The 15,500-nt window shown below is 43.5% G+C and overlaps 1 protein-coding gene across 15 annotated transcripts in view; it reads left to right on the top strand.

Moving 5' to 3' along the window:
• Positions 1–15,500, top strand: part of ANKRD26 (ankyrin repeat domain containing 26) — a 103,960-nt gene that overhangs the window by 32,586 nt on the left and 55,874 nt on the right. For 10 of the 15 annotated variants that reach the window (XM_055274967.2, XM_055274966.2, XM_055274961.2 and 7 more), the window contains 6 exons: positions 1,291–1,420; positions 2,047–2,108; positions 5,107–5,200; positions 7,942–8,040; positions 8,644–8,672; positions 8,767–8,839. In XM_055274967.2, the coding sequence (XP_055130942.1) occupies positions 1,291–1,420; positions 2,047–2,108; positions 5,107–5,200; positions 7,942–8,040; positions 8,644–8,672; positions 8,767–8,839 (487 nt within the window). The remainder of the gene's footprint in view (positions 1–1,290; positions 1,421–2,046; positions 2,109–5,106; positions 5,201–7,941; positions 8,041–8,643; positions 8,673–8,766; positions 8,840–15,500) is intronic. The other 5 variants (XM_063637248.1, XM_063637247.1, XM_063637242.1 and 2 more) reach the window with 1 other exon arrangement.

Raw genomic sequence — 15,500 nt, 5'->3', positions numbered from 1 at the left:
TCATCCTATTCCCTCTGACTGTGTTCCAGTTTTACATTACTTTGGTACCCTCATTTGTCGTGTTGTTTCATGCCTCATCCTTTTGTTTATGGTGCCCTGTCTAGAAACCTTTTACATTCCCACTCTGCATGTATGTCACACTGCTAAAAAGAAATACCCCAGACTGGGTAGTGTATAACAGAAAGAGGTTTAATTGACTCACACTTCCGCATGGCTGGGGAGGCCTCAGGAAACAATCATGGTGGAAGGCAAAAGGGAAGCAGGCAACTTCTTCACAAGGCCGTAGGAGAGTGAATTAATGCAGGAGGAACTACCAAACCCTTGTAAAACCATCAGATCTCATGAGAACTCACTCACTATCACGAGAACAGCATAGGGGAAACCACTCCATGATCCAGTTATCTCCTCTGGTCTCTCCCTTGACACATGAGGATTACAGTTCGAGCTGAGATTTGGGTGGGGACACAGAGCCAAACCATATCACTACACTGGGTCTACCTCATAGTATGGCCCTCTCTTTGCATCATTTCCTGAGCTTCCCAGGGGGAACTGACTGTTCTCTTTTGTGCCCTCACTGTCCTTTATTCACTTCAGTTGTAGAACTAATGAATTATACTTTTCTGTTCTTACTTTTTTTTATTTCTCTCTACCCACACTTAATGACTATAGGACAGAATCTGTCTTCTGTTTATATTTTTAGTTTTTCCCAGGATAGTGCCTATGATGTGATAGATGCATAAGTGCTTATTGTCTTACTGACTGGTATAGTTTGGATGTGTGTCCTGCCCCAAATCTCATATTGAAATGTAATCCCCAGTGTTGGAGGTGGGACCTGGTGGGAGTTGATTGGATCATAGGGGCAGATTTCTAGTGAATGGTTTAGCACCGTCCGCATTGGTCCTGTCCTTGAGATAGCAAGTGAGTTCTCATGGGATCTGCTTCTTTAAAAGTGTGCAACACCTCCCCATCTTGCTCTCTTGCCCTGGCTCTGCCATGTGAGACACCTGCCCCCTCTTTGCCTTCTGCCATGATTATAAGCTTCCTGAGGCCTCCCCAGAAGCAGAAGCTGCTATGCCTCCTATACAGCCTGCAGAACCATGAGCCAGTGAAACTTCTTTTCTTCATAAATTACCCAGTCAGGTGTTTCTTTAAAAAAAAAAAACTATGTCCCCATCTTGGATGACCAGGTATTTCTTTATGGTAGTGCAAGAACGGACTAATACAGTGTCTGATTGAATGGGTAAGTGAATAAATACAGTGTTTTCTGAAGTTTTTTTTTTTTTTTAATAGGAAGAACCAACAAAGCCAGCCATTGGAAAAAAAGAAAATGGTATTGATATTATTGAAAGTGCTCCACTAGAGCAAACAAATAATGATAATTTGACTTATGTTGATGAAGTACACAACAATAATAGAAGTGGTAAGTTAGTGGATATCTCTGAATATTTTTCTATCCTTAAATTCTATTCTGGGGGCCAGATGTGGCTCACACCTGTAATCCTAGCACTTTGGGAGGCTGAGGCAGGTGGATCACCTGAGGTCAGGAGTTCGAAACCAGCCTAGCCAAAATGATGAAACCCCATCTCTACTAAAAATACAAACATTAGCTGGGTGTGGTGGTGCATGCCTATAATCCCAGGTACTCGGGAGGCTGAGGCAGAGAATTGCTTGAACCCAGGAGAAAGAAGTTGCAGTGGGCTGAGATTGTGCCACTGCACTCTAGCCTGGGCGTCACAGCGAGACTGTCTCAAAAAAAAAAAAATTCTATTCTAAGACAACCAATTAACATATGCAGACCCAAATATTATATTCATTTTAAAAATATTTTTCTTTTGCTGTCTTTCTTCATGTTACCAATTTTTTCCTGAGACTGCATCAACCTTGTGAAATTCTTTTTTTGCTATTATTTTTATTTTATTGAAATATTCATGAATAGAGATAGACTTGTATATGTAATTTTTTTATTTTTATTTTTGTAGATTTATGTATTTAAAATTTACAATAGTAAATGTTCTCATGAATATATCTGTGTATCACATTTGATAGATATGATGTCTGCATTAGGATTAGGACAAGAGGAAGATATAGAATCACCTTGGGATTCTGAGGTATTTTCTATGGTTGTTACTATTATTTTAAAATATAAGCATTGAGTGATGTTAAAACATAAAGAGATGTTTTGACTTGACTTTTTTACCTCTGCATACGTCCATAAGGAACTACTTTCTTATATTTTTCAGTTCATAATAAAGTATGTGCTGAGTATATTACTGCTGCATAGTATATTTCTGCTAATTTGCAAGATTCATTTAAGAATCCAGTGTAGGATAGTGCAAAAAAAAAAAAAAAGGCTTAGAAGTCACATGGAATCAGTATGGGTTCTGAAGTTAAGTTTATCTAAAAACTAAAGAATTATTTCAGGTCGGCCCGGCAAGGTGGCTCACACCAGTAATCCCAGCACTTTGGGAGGCCGAGGCGGGCAGATCACGAGGTCAGGAGATGGAGACCATCCTGGCCAACATGGTGAAACCCCGTCTCTACAAAAATACAAAAAATTAAGGCCGGGCGCGGTGGCTCATGCCTATAATCCCAGCACTTTGGGAGGCCGAGGCTGGCGGATCACGAGGTCAGGAGATTGAGACCATCCTGGCTAACACGGTGAAACCCGGTCTCTACTAAAAATACAAAAAATTAGCCGGGCGACGCGGTGGGCGCCTGTAGTCCCAGCTACGCCGGAGGCTGAGGCAGGAGAATGGTGTGAACCCCGGGAGGCGGAACCTGTAGTGAGCCGAGATCGCGCCACTGCACTCCAGCCTGGGTGAAAGAGCGAGACTCCTTCTCAAAAAAAAAAAAAAAAAAAAAATACAAAAAATTAGTCGGGTGTGGTGGTGTGTGCCTGTAGTCACCACTGGGGAGGCTGAGGCAGGGGAATTGCTTGAACCCGGGAGGCGGAGGTTGTAGTGAGCTGAGATCACGCCACTGCATCCTGGCAACAGAGCAAGACTCTGTCTCAAAAAAAAAAAAAAGAAAGAATTATTTCAGGTTAGCCTTTGGCCAAGTGTATGATTCTGTGTTATGCATGGATGACTAAAAGTCCTAACGAGATTTGGAAATGGAAAGAAACAGTTCGGAATGTCTTTTGTTTTTTTTTTTTGACAACTTAGAACTTGAAAAGATAATGCCTGGGACTTTAAAGTATTAATATATATTTGTATAGATCTGCAGGGAACATTTCAGGAGAAAGAAGAATATGGAGAATAACAACAATTTGGTTGAGTGGTATTGTAATAAGTAGAAATGATTTTCAAAATCATTTCCAGTGACTTAATAAATATTCAGGGTACTTTTTGTAAACGTGAAGGCAGTAGTGTCAAGAAAAGAATGGGAAAGTTGGAACAGGAATGTGGATTTCTAATTTGGGGTATAAGTTTCAGTAGACAGTTACTGGAGATATCCTATAGGAATATAGTGAGTTGACACTTGAGACCTTCCCAATGAGATTTTAAATGTTTGAGCTTGAATAAATTTCTTTTTATTGAGTACCAACCATGTGCTAGGCTGTTAGACACTGCATATACAAGGTGAGGGCTTATGCTCTAGTAGTAGGAACTGAAAAACAAGTAAACCACAAACACTTATAAGTCACTATAAGTGCTTCATATGAAGAAAACAGAGAGTATTAGGTTAGAGAAAATTGAGGGAGTTTGTAGTTAGAATGGGGATCAGAGAGGGAGTGAAATTCTATAGTCAGAGAAGATCTTTCTGAGTGTGACCTTAGATTGCCAACTAAAGGAAGAGAAGGAACAGCCATCTGAAGGGCTAGAAGGAGGGCATTCTGGGCAGAGGGCACAATCATCAAATCTGTTCATCATTTTGCTCTTAACATCTTAGAGTGACCAAGAAGCAGGAAGCGGGGTAACCATCATCATCATCATTTTTATTATTATAGTGCATAGAAAAGAAAATGTGCAAATAAGTGCCTGGCACATTTCACATGCTTAATACATAAATGTTCTTATTCTTCTATTTTTATGAAGGCTTGCTATACTTCTTTGAAATTATTTCTTAATTGGGAGAGTTTGTATTCTGTATCTTATATTTCCTTGCTTTTATTTAGACATAACATAAAGCAAAGTTTTTCTTACTGCTTTCTCATTTTAGTCAACCATTTTCCTATCAGTAAAAGTTGTATCAGGCCGGGCGCGGTGGCTCACGCCTGTAATCCCAGCACTTTGGGAGGCCGAGGTGGGCGGATCACTAGGTCAGGAGATTGAGACCACGGTGAAACCCCGTCTCTACTAAAAATACAAAAAATTAGCCGGGCATAGTGGCGGGCGCCTGTAGTCCCAGCTACTCAGGCTGAGGCAGGAGAATGGCGTGAACCCGGGAGGCGGAGCTTGCAGTGAGCCGAGATTGCGCCACTGCACTCCAGCCTGGGCGACAGAGTGAGACTCCGTCTCAAAAAAAAAAAAAAAAAAAAAAAAAAAGTTGTATCAAAAAGTATTTAGATTTTTCTAAGCCATTGTTTATGTAAATGAAGCAGCTTCTGCAGTGTTCTATTTGTACTTAACAGGACATACTCCAGAGTTTTTTTTATCATGCCACATATCTTAACACTAAATATTTCTATAATTAGAAATATTTTAAATGTTTAATGCTGTACTATAGCAAGTGTATTCTATTTTTTAAAATACACCTTTTTTTTCCTCTTAATCAGGCAGCCCCCAAACCGGAATAGGTTCAGAGAAGCTCCCCTCTTATTTTTTGTGGGGAATACAAAGTAGAGTTAGGTCTTTCGATATTAGTTCCCTGTTGGACTGTGCACATAAGTTAATATTTTATCTGTTAATATGTGTCCTTGGGCCTTCCGTGTTTGGTTCGCAGAGTCAATAGCCATCTGAAGATGAAAAGATAAGCTTAATCTAGTGAGCATATATGAGGTTCTTTATTGAAATGTTTTGGTTTTCAATACATGCTTATCTTATTTTTAAGCCTAATTGCTTTTAAAATAGGAAATTTATATTATATTTGAAAGTGATTAGAAAATCTTTAGCAATTCATTCTTTTTGTAAAATTGAAACTCATTATTGATATTAATCTTAACAGAGTATCTCTGAGACTTTTCCACAGAAGTATGTTGATCCTTTAGCTGGGGCTGCAGATCGAAAAGAAAAAAATATAGGAAATGAACAAGCAGAAGGTAAGAGCTATATTTTATTTTAAAAAAGCCATTGGACAGAGTGTTTATTTAAAAACATGACTGTTGATATATTCTAATAGCCGAAGAAAATCACCTATTAAATGCATAGTAAGAATAAAGAGAGGTAAAATTGTGATAAGTTGTATATCTTAGGTGTCAGCAACAGATTAAATTGCTAGTGCCACTAAAGGAACTGAATTATTAGATCCATTTCAAAATACATTAAGACCTGAGGGAGCCAGAAAAAGGAAGAAGAGAGCAGTAAAAGAGGACGTGAGAATGAAGAAGGCAGAGAGTACAGGGAGTGAATGAAGGACAAAGAAGCAAGTGTATGTAATGGAGAGTGGTAAAATAAAATAATTCTAGGGCCAGGCGCGGTGGCTCACGCCTATAATCCCAGCACTTTCAGAGGCCGAAGCAGGCAGATCACTTGAGGTCAGGAGTTCGAGACCAGCCTGACCAACATGGTGAAACCCTGTCTCTACTAGAAATACAAAAATTAGCTGGGTGTGGTGGCACGCACCTGTAATTCCAGCTACTTGGGAGGCTGAGACAAGAGATTTGTTTGAACCTGGGAGGTGGAGGTGGCAGTGAGCTGAGATCACGTCACTGCACTCCAGCCTGGGCAACAGAGCAAGACTTCATCTCAAAAAAATAAAAATTAAAAAATAAAATAAAATAATTCTTTAGAAAATGGAAAAGCAGGGTATTAGAAAGGTAGGAAGAGTTTAAAATGAGCTTCCAGTACCAAAACTTGTCGGAGAAGTAGAGCAAAATTTACCCACTCTTCCTATCCTCCTCACTGTTGGGAAGGCAAGGATGGAGGTACTGGACCATCTATGGCACGTTTCATCTGCCATAGATGAACACAGGCATATGTGGTCAGCCATACATATCTATAATTTAATGTCATAGAAAATGTTACATCAGGCTGGGCATGGTGGCTCACACCTGTAATCCCAGCACTTCGGAAGGTAGATCACCTAAGGTCAGGAGTTCGACACCAGCCTGGCCGACATGGTGAAACCCTGTCTCTACTAAAAATACAAACATTAGCCAGGCACGGTGGCATATGCCTGTAATCGTAGCTACTTGGGAGGCTCAGGTAGGAGAATCACTTGAACCCAGGAGACGGAAGTTGCAGTGAGCCGAGATTGCGCCACTGCACTCCAGCCTGGGCAACAGAGCAAGATTCTGTCTCAAAAAAAAAAAAAAAAAAAAGAAAAGGTTACTTCATAGGATAGTATCTCAAAGGCCAGAAGAAGAGAATTGGAAAGAAGAGAGTAGGGTTGGTTATGGAGAGATCAAGGAAGCCATACTCTGATAAAAACCCACTAGCAACTTTATGACCTGTAATACAATTTCAGTTTGGGGGACATAGTAGGGAGGAACTTGACGCCAGATTCCAAAAGAGTAATCTAACATAAAAGAATGTAGAAGCAAACTAAGTATGGACCAGAGCTTCTTAAAATTTAATAAATCAGCTGGGGATCTTGTTTAAAATGCACATTTTGATTGAGCAGGCCTGGGGTTCTGCATTTCTAATAAGTTCCCACATAATGCTGATGCTTCTGGTCCTTGGACCACACTCTGAGTAACAAGGGTATAGACTTCCTTTTTAAGAAATCTGAAAGAAGAGTCATTAGACAACAATTCAAGGCATAACAGGATCAGGATAAAGCATTATTTTTCTTTTATTTCTGAGCATGTTTCTAGCCAGAGAAGGAACAAAGAGATGGAGAAATAGAAATTGTAGATATAAGATAACTATTGTTAAATGAAGAGGAAAGAAGTGCTGAGAATGTTCCATAAAAAGAATATAGAATGGGAAGAATCAAGACCACAGATCTAGAGATTACTTTTGCAAAAGAAGAGAGATTGTGAGTGGGGAAAGAGAGGAAAGAAAATAGTTAGCTAAGTCATCTTGGAGTTAACGATGAGGAAACTTGAGAGAACTCATTTCAGATGGATTCAGTGTATTTACACTCAAACAGATGATTAGATCATTTCTGCTCCAGAGATTATTGCAAGCAGGAGGGCATGCTAGAATTGGGGTAAACTACAGTGATTCATATCTCCTTTCTATAACTATCAGACATCAAAGATATATGTTACTTTGGACTGATCGTGGTGTTTCGCCTGTCACTCAGCACTTTGGGAGGCCAAGGTGGGTGGGTTGCTGGGGCCCAGGAGTTTGAGACCAGCCTGGGCAACACGGCAAGACTGCATCTCTACAAAAACATACAAAAATTAGGCATGGTGGTGCATGGGCCTGTAGTTCAGCTATTCGGGAGGCTAAGGAGGAGGATTGCTTGAGCCTGGGAGGTTGAGGCTGCAGGGAGCAATGAGCCGTGATTTTGCCACTGCACTACAGTCCGGGTGACAGAGCGAGACTCTGTATCAAAAAAAAAAAAAAAAATGTTGCATTGATATTAATCAAATGAGTTTAATTTGAATATAGAAGCATTGGCTTTTTTCTTAAAGAAAGTTGCTTTTTGATAATGATAGCTTTTTTCATAAAATCCCTTAGAGGCTAACATGATATTTTAGAAATGAAAAAATTACAGTTAATAATTCCTTGAATACTAAAATTGTTATTTTCAATAAACACTGCATTGATTTAAAAAACTGCACTAATTTTGAAGTATAAAATGTTATTAATATCTAATTCTGTGACAATTAAACTTTTTCCTTTTGATAAATATTTCAATATTGAAAGCTTATTATGTATTATTTCTTAGATGTGTTTTATATACCTTCTTGCATGAGTGGATCAAGAAACTTTAAGATGGCTAAACTAGAGGATACAAGAAATGTAGGCATGCCAGTAGCCCACATGGGTATGGAAAAAAAATGAGTATTTTTGTTAACTGTTATTCTACAAGTGTATATCCAAGCTGATCAATTCAGAACACTGTCTCTGATGAGAAATGAGTTATATATCCAAGTAAAATGGCATCACAACTGTGTGCTTCCTAAATTACAGGATAAGTTGAAGAACATGATAAATACTTGTAGTATAATGGTATAAATGATTCTGATGTGTTGCATTAAATATATGCTGTCGCATTTTACCATCAGCCTTGACATTTCTCCTCTCAGGGTCATGATTTGCCCCTCTAATTAAAGATTACTTTTCTTCACATCGACCAGCATGCTCACATTGGTATATGTGCACTTTTCTATTTTAGTTGTAGTCACTTGGAGCATAATCTTAGATTCAAATCATAACTGCATGTTTTATTAAACCTATATTCCTGTTTTTTTCTCCAGTATACTTCTGTCATGTTGCTGTCCTAACCAAAATAAAAAACATCCCAACAATTAACATAATCATTTTCAAACCAAGCATGATGATTCAGGTCATACTAACACTGCATGAATTTATGATTGACTTTGTCATATTTACGTATAATTGATTATATGTCCCTTTTGCTTTTTAGAGTCTCCTGAGAGATATCTTCACTTGAAGGTAATAAGTTTTATATTTTCATCTTGAATTACTAAGTGCATATTGTATAAAGTATACATTATTTATTAATCATTTTGTTTCAAAACCCATTCAGCCTACCATTGAAATGAAAGATTCTGTTCCAAATAAAGCAGGAGGAATGAAGGATGTACAGACATCCAAAGCAGGTAAATGTTGCAATACATATTTAACTCTGGAAGGAAGTATGTTAAAATTTTTGAAATATTTGAAATGCTCACAGTTTTCTTATTCCTAATTCTTTTTTTCCCCAAATTTGCTGGAAGGATTTTTAAAAACATTTTTTTTTCTCTTGAACTTTTTTTTTTATTAATTTTTTGCACACAAAAACAATAAACATTTTCTAAAAATACATACAAACAAAAAGATGCGTATCAAACATATTAGGAAGGTTGCACATGGGAAGTCGGGGAATAGAAATGGGGGGTGGGAGTTAAAATAAATGAGAGAGGGACTTTATATGGATCAGTGATAATAACTCAATCCTCTATTTGACAAAGAAGAGGGAGAAGGAAGAGGAAGAAAAAGAAAGTGGGATAAAGGATCAGAAAGGGAGGAAAATAGAAAAAATTAGAGTATGACTCCAGGGTAAACCTGTTTTGTTGTCACTGAGTTGGTTGGTTGGTTTGTCTGTTGTATTTTTCATGTTTCGCCAAGTTGGCCAGACTGGTCTCGAACTCCTAGCCCGAAGTGATCAACCCGCCTCGCCCCCCAGAGTGCCGGGGCCACAGGCGTGAGCCACCACGTCCAGCCCCCACATTGCTTCTGGCCTCCGTGGTAGACCTCCCAGACAGGGCGGCCAGGCAGAGACGCTCCTCACTTCTTCCCAGACGATAGGTGGCCGGGCAGAGGCGCTCCTCACTTCCCAGACGATGGGTGGTTGGGCAGAGGCGCTCCTCACTTCCCAGACGGTGGGTGGTCGGGCAGAGGCGCTCCTCACTTCCCAGACGGTGGGTGGCCGGGCAGAGGCGCTCCTCACTTCCCAGACGGGGCGGCCGGGCAGAGGTGCTCCTCACTTCCCAGACGGGGCGGCCGGGCAGAGGCTCTCCTCACCTCCCAGACGATGGGTGGCCGGGCAGAGGCGCTCCTCACCTCCCAGACGATGGGTGGCCGGGCAGAGGCGCTCCTCACTTCCTCCCGGACGGGGCGGCCGGGCAGAGGCGCTCCTCACTTCCTCCCGGACGGGGCGGCCGGGCAGAGGTGCTCCTCACTTCCTCCCGGACGGGGCGGCCGGGCAGAGGCGCTCCTCACTTCATCCCGGACGAGGCGGCCGGGCAGAGGCGCTCCTCACCTCCCAGACGATGGGTGGCCGGGCAGAGGCGCTCCTCACCTCCCAGACGATGGGTGGCCGGGCAGAGGCGCTCCTCACTTCCCAGACGATGGGTGGCCGGGCAGAGGCGCTCCTCACTTCCCAGACGATGCGTGGCCGGGCAGAGGCGCTCCTCACTTCCCAGACGGGGTGGCTGGGCAGAGGCGCTCCTCACTTCCCAGACGATGGGTGGCCGGGCAGAGGCGCTCCTCACCTCCCAGACGATGGGCTGGCGGGCAGAGGCGCTCCTCACCTCCCAGACGATGGGTGGCCGGGCAGAGGCGCTCCTCACTTCCCAGACGATGGGTGGCCGGGCAGAGGCGCTCCTCACTTCCTCCCGGACGGGGCGGCCGGGCAGAGGCGCTCCTCACTTCCTCCCGGACGGGGCGGCCGGGCAGAGGCGCTCCTCACTTCCTCCTGGACGGGGCGGCCGGGCAGAGGCACTCCTCACTTCCTCCTGGACAGGGCGGCCGGGCAGAGGCGCTCCTCACTTCCCAGACGATGGGTGGCCGGGCAGAGGCGCTCCTCACTTCCCAGACGGTGGGTGGCCGGGCAGAGGTGCTCCTCACTTCCCAGACGGTGGATGGCCGGGCAGAGGCGCTCCTCACTTCCCAGATGGTGGGTGGCCGGGCAGAGGCGCTCCTCACTTCCCAGACGGTGGGTGGCCGGGCAGAGGCGCTCCTCACTTCCGAGACGGGGCTGCCGGGCAGAGGCGCTCCTCACTTCCCAGACGATGGGTGGCCGGGCAGAGGCGCTCCTCACTTCCCAGACGATGGGTGGTCGGGCAGAGGCGCTCCTCACCTCCCAGACGATGGGCTGGCGGGCAGAGGCGCTCCTCACCTCCCAGACGATGGGTGGCCGGGCAGAGGCGCTCCTCACCTCCCAGACGATGGGTGGCCGGGCAGAGGCGCTCCTCACTTCCCAGACGGGGCGGCAGCCGGGCAGGGGCTGCAATCCCAGCACCCTGGTAGGCCAAGGCAGGCGGCTGGGAGGCGGAGGCTGCCGCGAGGCCAGACCACGCCACCGCACTCCAGCCCGGGTAACACCGAGCACCGGGTGAGCGAGACTCCGTCTGCAGTCCCAGTACCTCGGGAGGCTGAGGTGGGCAGAGCACTCGGCGTCAGGAGCTGGCGACCAGCGTGGCCAAGATGGCGAACGCGTGCCTGCAGCCAAAGGAGAAAAAGCAGGCAGCGGTGGCGCGCGCCGGCAGTCCCAGGGAGTCCGCGGTGCGGGCAGCAGGGAGCCGAGTAGATTGCAGCGTGGGCCACAGAGGGAGGAAGGAAGGAGGGAGGGAGGGAGGGAGGGAGGGAAGGAAGGAAGGAAGGAAGGAACATTTTTTAAATTGAGACCGAGTCTTGCTCTGTCACCCAGACTGGAATGCAGTGGCGTGATCTCGGCTCACTGCAACCTCTGCCTCCCAGGTTCAAGTGATTCTCCTGCCTCAGCCTCCTGAAAAATAGCTGGGATTACAGGTGTGCATCACCACGCCTGGCAAATTTTTGTATTTTTAGTAGAGACGGGGTTTCACCATGTTGGCCAGACTGGTCTCAAACTCCTGACCTCAGGTGATCCGCCCGCCTCGGCCTCCCAAAGTTCTGGGATTACAGGCATGAGCCACTGTGCCCGGGTTTTTTTTTTTTTTTTTTTTTTTTTTTTTTTTTTTGATACAGAGTCTCACTCTGTCGCCCAGGCTAGAGTGCAGTGGCATGATCTCGGCTCACTGCAGCCTCTGCCTCCTGGGTTCCAGCAGTTCTTCTGCCTCAAGCTCCCTGGGCACACACCCCATGCCTGGCTAACTGTATTTTTTTAGAGACGGGGTTTCACCGTGGTGGCCAGGCTGGTCTCAAACTCCTGATCTCAGGTGATCCGCCTGACTTAGCCTCCCAAAGTGCTAGAATTACAGGGATGAGCCACCATGCCCAGACAGTAATTATTTTTAATTACCATTTGGTAGACATAGTCTTTTAAAACAACAATTCTGGGCCGGGCGCGGTGGCTCACGCTTGTAATCCCAGCACTTTGGGAGGCCGAGGCGGGCGGATCACGAGGTCAGGAGATCGAGACCACGGTGAAACCCCATCTCTACTAAAAATACAAAAAAAATTAGCCGGGCGTGGTGGCGGGCGCCTGTAGTCCCAGCTACTCGGAGAGGCTGAGGCAGGAGAATGGCGTGAACCCGGGAGGTGGAGCTTGCAGTGAGCCGAGATCGCGCCACTGCACTCCAGCCTGGGCGACAGAGCGAGACTCCGTCTCAAAAAAAAAAAAAAAAAAAAAAAAAAAAAAATAAAACAACAATTCTGAAACTTTTTGGCTTTAGGGTCCTTTTATACTGTTAAAAATTATTGCATAGAGGTAACCAACATGCTGAATTAGCTATCATTCCCATTCCCATGCTCTTTTAAAACATTTACTGTATATGTATGTCTATAAATAATACATAGAATTTGTTTTCATGTCCTAAAATTTTATATAAATGGTTGTACATTGTACATATCATTCTTCAACCTTCTTTTGTTTTCCCAGCATTATATTTTTCAGATCTACCCTTTTGACACAAGTAGCTCTGGTTTAAGTTCTTTATAGTATTCCATTTTATTACTGTACATTTAATTAAACTGTCTTCATTCGGATAAACAATAATTAAATAAACATAAGAAACAGGCCGGACGTGGTGGCTCACACCTGTTATCCCAGCACTGTGGGAGGCTGAAGCAGGTGGATCACGAGATCAGGAGATTGAGACCATCCTGGCTAACATGGTGAAACCCCATCTTTACCAAAAATACAAAAAATTAGCCAGGCGTGGTGGCGGGCTCCCATAGTCCCAGCTACTTGGGAGGCTGAGGCAGGAGAATGACATGAACCCGGAAGGCGGAGTTTGCAGTGAGCCGAGATTGCACCACTGCACTCCAGCGTGGGTGACAGAGCGAGACGACGTCTCCAAAAAAAAAAAAAAAAAAACATGAAAATCATGTGGGCTGGGCGCGGTGCCTCACACCTATAATCCTTGCACTTTGGGAGGCCGAGGTGGGCAGATCATGAGGTCAGGAGATCGAGACCATCCTGGCCAAGATGGTGAAACCCCGTCTCTACTAAAAAATACAAAAATTAGCTGGGTGTGGTGGCACATGCCTGTAATCCCAGCTACTCAGGAGGCTGAGGCAGGAAAATTGCTTGAACCAGGGAGTCGGAGGTTGCAGTGAGCCGAGATGGCGCCACTGGACTCCAGCCTGGCGACAGAGTGAGACTGGTCTGAAAAAAAAAAATCATTGGGGATTTCATTTTTGAAATGAAAATCATGCTTACCAATGAGGAGAAAAGTGATTTTTGTTTAAGTGGTTTGTAGCTGTTGATATGTACTATATTAGAAATTACAACTGAAAAATGGAAAATACATGCATGTACAGCCATGCATTTGAATAGACTTTAGAGCTATGACCCATGAACCATTAGCCTATGATGTTATGATACATCCTAGCTTCGAAAAAGTCTACTGTACACTTCTCAGACAATGAGGGTGAAAATGTCAAATATATTATGCATTATGCGACCTCTTGTACCCTTGAATGGATATTGGATTCTAGGGATACTTAGATGAAAATTTAGAACCACAGTTTTAAACCGTATGTATGGTTTGTAGATGTCAGATGATAAATGGTCCCTTGATGGTGAAATGGCCTTTAAAGTTTCACTTCTATGGTTTTTACTTCTTCTTTTGCTTGTCTTAAAAAGCTTAAATCCAACAATTTTGTTTATAAAGAAAAAAGGAAAATATTTTTGTTATATATTCATTTCTTGTTTCATGGCACTGTGTACTCTCTGGATCAAGTGTGGACCTAGATTTATTTTCAGGTAGGAACAATTAGGTCACTTAAGGCCATCATTTTTTCTTTCTTTTTTCTTTTTTTTGAGACAGAGTCCCACTCTGTTACCAGACTGGAGTGCAGTGGCACGATCTCGGCTCACTGCAACCTCTGCCTCCCGGGTTCAAGCGATTCTTCTGCCTCAGCCTCCCGAGTAGCTAGGACTACAGGCGCACACCAACACGCCCAGCTAAATTTTGTATTTTTAGTAGAGATGGGGTTTCATCACGTTGACCAGGATGATCTCTATCTCTTGACCTCGTGATCCACCCGCCTTGGCCTCCCAAAGTGCTGAGATTACAAGCGTGAGCCACCGCGCCTGGCCAAGGCCATCATTTTGTCTATAAATTTCTGATGTTTACCCAAGGCTTAAAAAGTAAATTCTGAACATACTGGTGCATTGAGGAAACAGCATTTCATTGTATTAAGTTTTTGTGTTAAAGTTCATTTATTAAATGTTTTTGTCTTTAGAACACACACACACACACAAACACACACACACACACACACAATACTGTCATCCGTATTTAAACCTAAAATGGTTAGACATAAAGTTTGTTCATAAAAAAATCATATCCCTGAAGAATCTTAATTATTAATAAACAAATGTCTTATGGAAAACAAAATAGGTAACAGACATTGCTGAGTGAATCAAAGTAAATAAGTAATACTAAAAAATAAAAACAGAAAAAAATCCGAGAGATGACAGTCAGTTAAACTTCTGTGAGCAAATGGCAAGTAAAGGACATGTAAAATACAATTCACCATGGAGCAGTAGTGTGTTTGTAGGATAGAGGTTGACATGGGACTGCTTCTATGAAGAAAGTTAGTCAAATTTATGTTATTTGCATTCTAATAAGTGAAAATTTTATTTTCAGAGTTTTCAGATTGGGACTCTACTAGTTTGACCCTCAGTAATAAGACTTGCCAAAGACCTAGGAATTTGAAAATCAATGATAAATATCTATCTTTATCACAGTCAGTGACCAAAAATCAGTCAGCATCCACAGAACTGGGACAAATAGCTAAAGAAAAGATTACTACTGGAGCTGAGTTTCTATTAGAGAAAAATACTCTCCATGACCTGTATGAATCACAGCTACCAGAAAACAAAAAGCAAAGACAGTAACACAGAAGCACAAAGAATTCAATCCTAGAGTACCTTTGCTTGACTTCGTAATATCATAGTTATGACTTTTATTTTTTATTTTATTTTTTGAGATAGAATTTTGCTCTTGTTGCCCAAGCTGGAGTGCAATGGCATGATCTCAGCTCACTACAACCTCTGCCTCCCAGGTTCAAGCAATTCTCCTTCCTCAGCCTCCCAAGTAGCTGGGATTACAGGCATGCACCATCATGCCTGGCTAATTTTGTATTTTTATTAGAGACAGGGTTTCACCATGTTGGTCAGGCTGGTCTTGAACTCCTGACCTCAGGTAATCCACCCATCTCAGCCTCCCAAATTGTGGGAATTACAGGCATGCGTCACCTTGCCCGGCCTAGTTATAACTTTAAAAAAAAATATTTTTGGCTGGGTCACACCTGTAATTCCAGCACTTTGGGAGGCCAAGGCAGGTGGATCATCTGAGGTCAGGAGTTCAAGACCAGCCTGGCCCACATGGTGAAACCCCATCTCTA

Source organism: Symphalangus syndactylus, chromosome 4 (genome assembly GCF_028878055.3).
Source record: "Symphalangus syndactylus isolate Jambi chromosome 4, NHGRI_mSymSyn1-v2.1_pri, whole genome shotgun sequence".
Taxonomy (NCBI): Eukaryota; Metazoa; Chordata; class Mammalia; order Primates; family Hylobatidae; genus Symphalangus; species Symphalangus syndactylus.
Note: the sequence above shows the minus strand (reverse complement) of the source record. Positions and strands in the feature narration are given on the sequence as shown.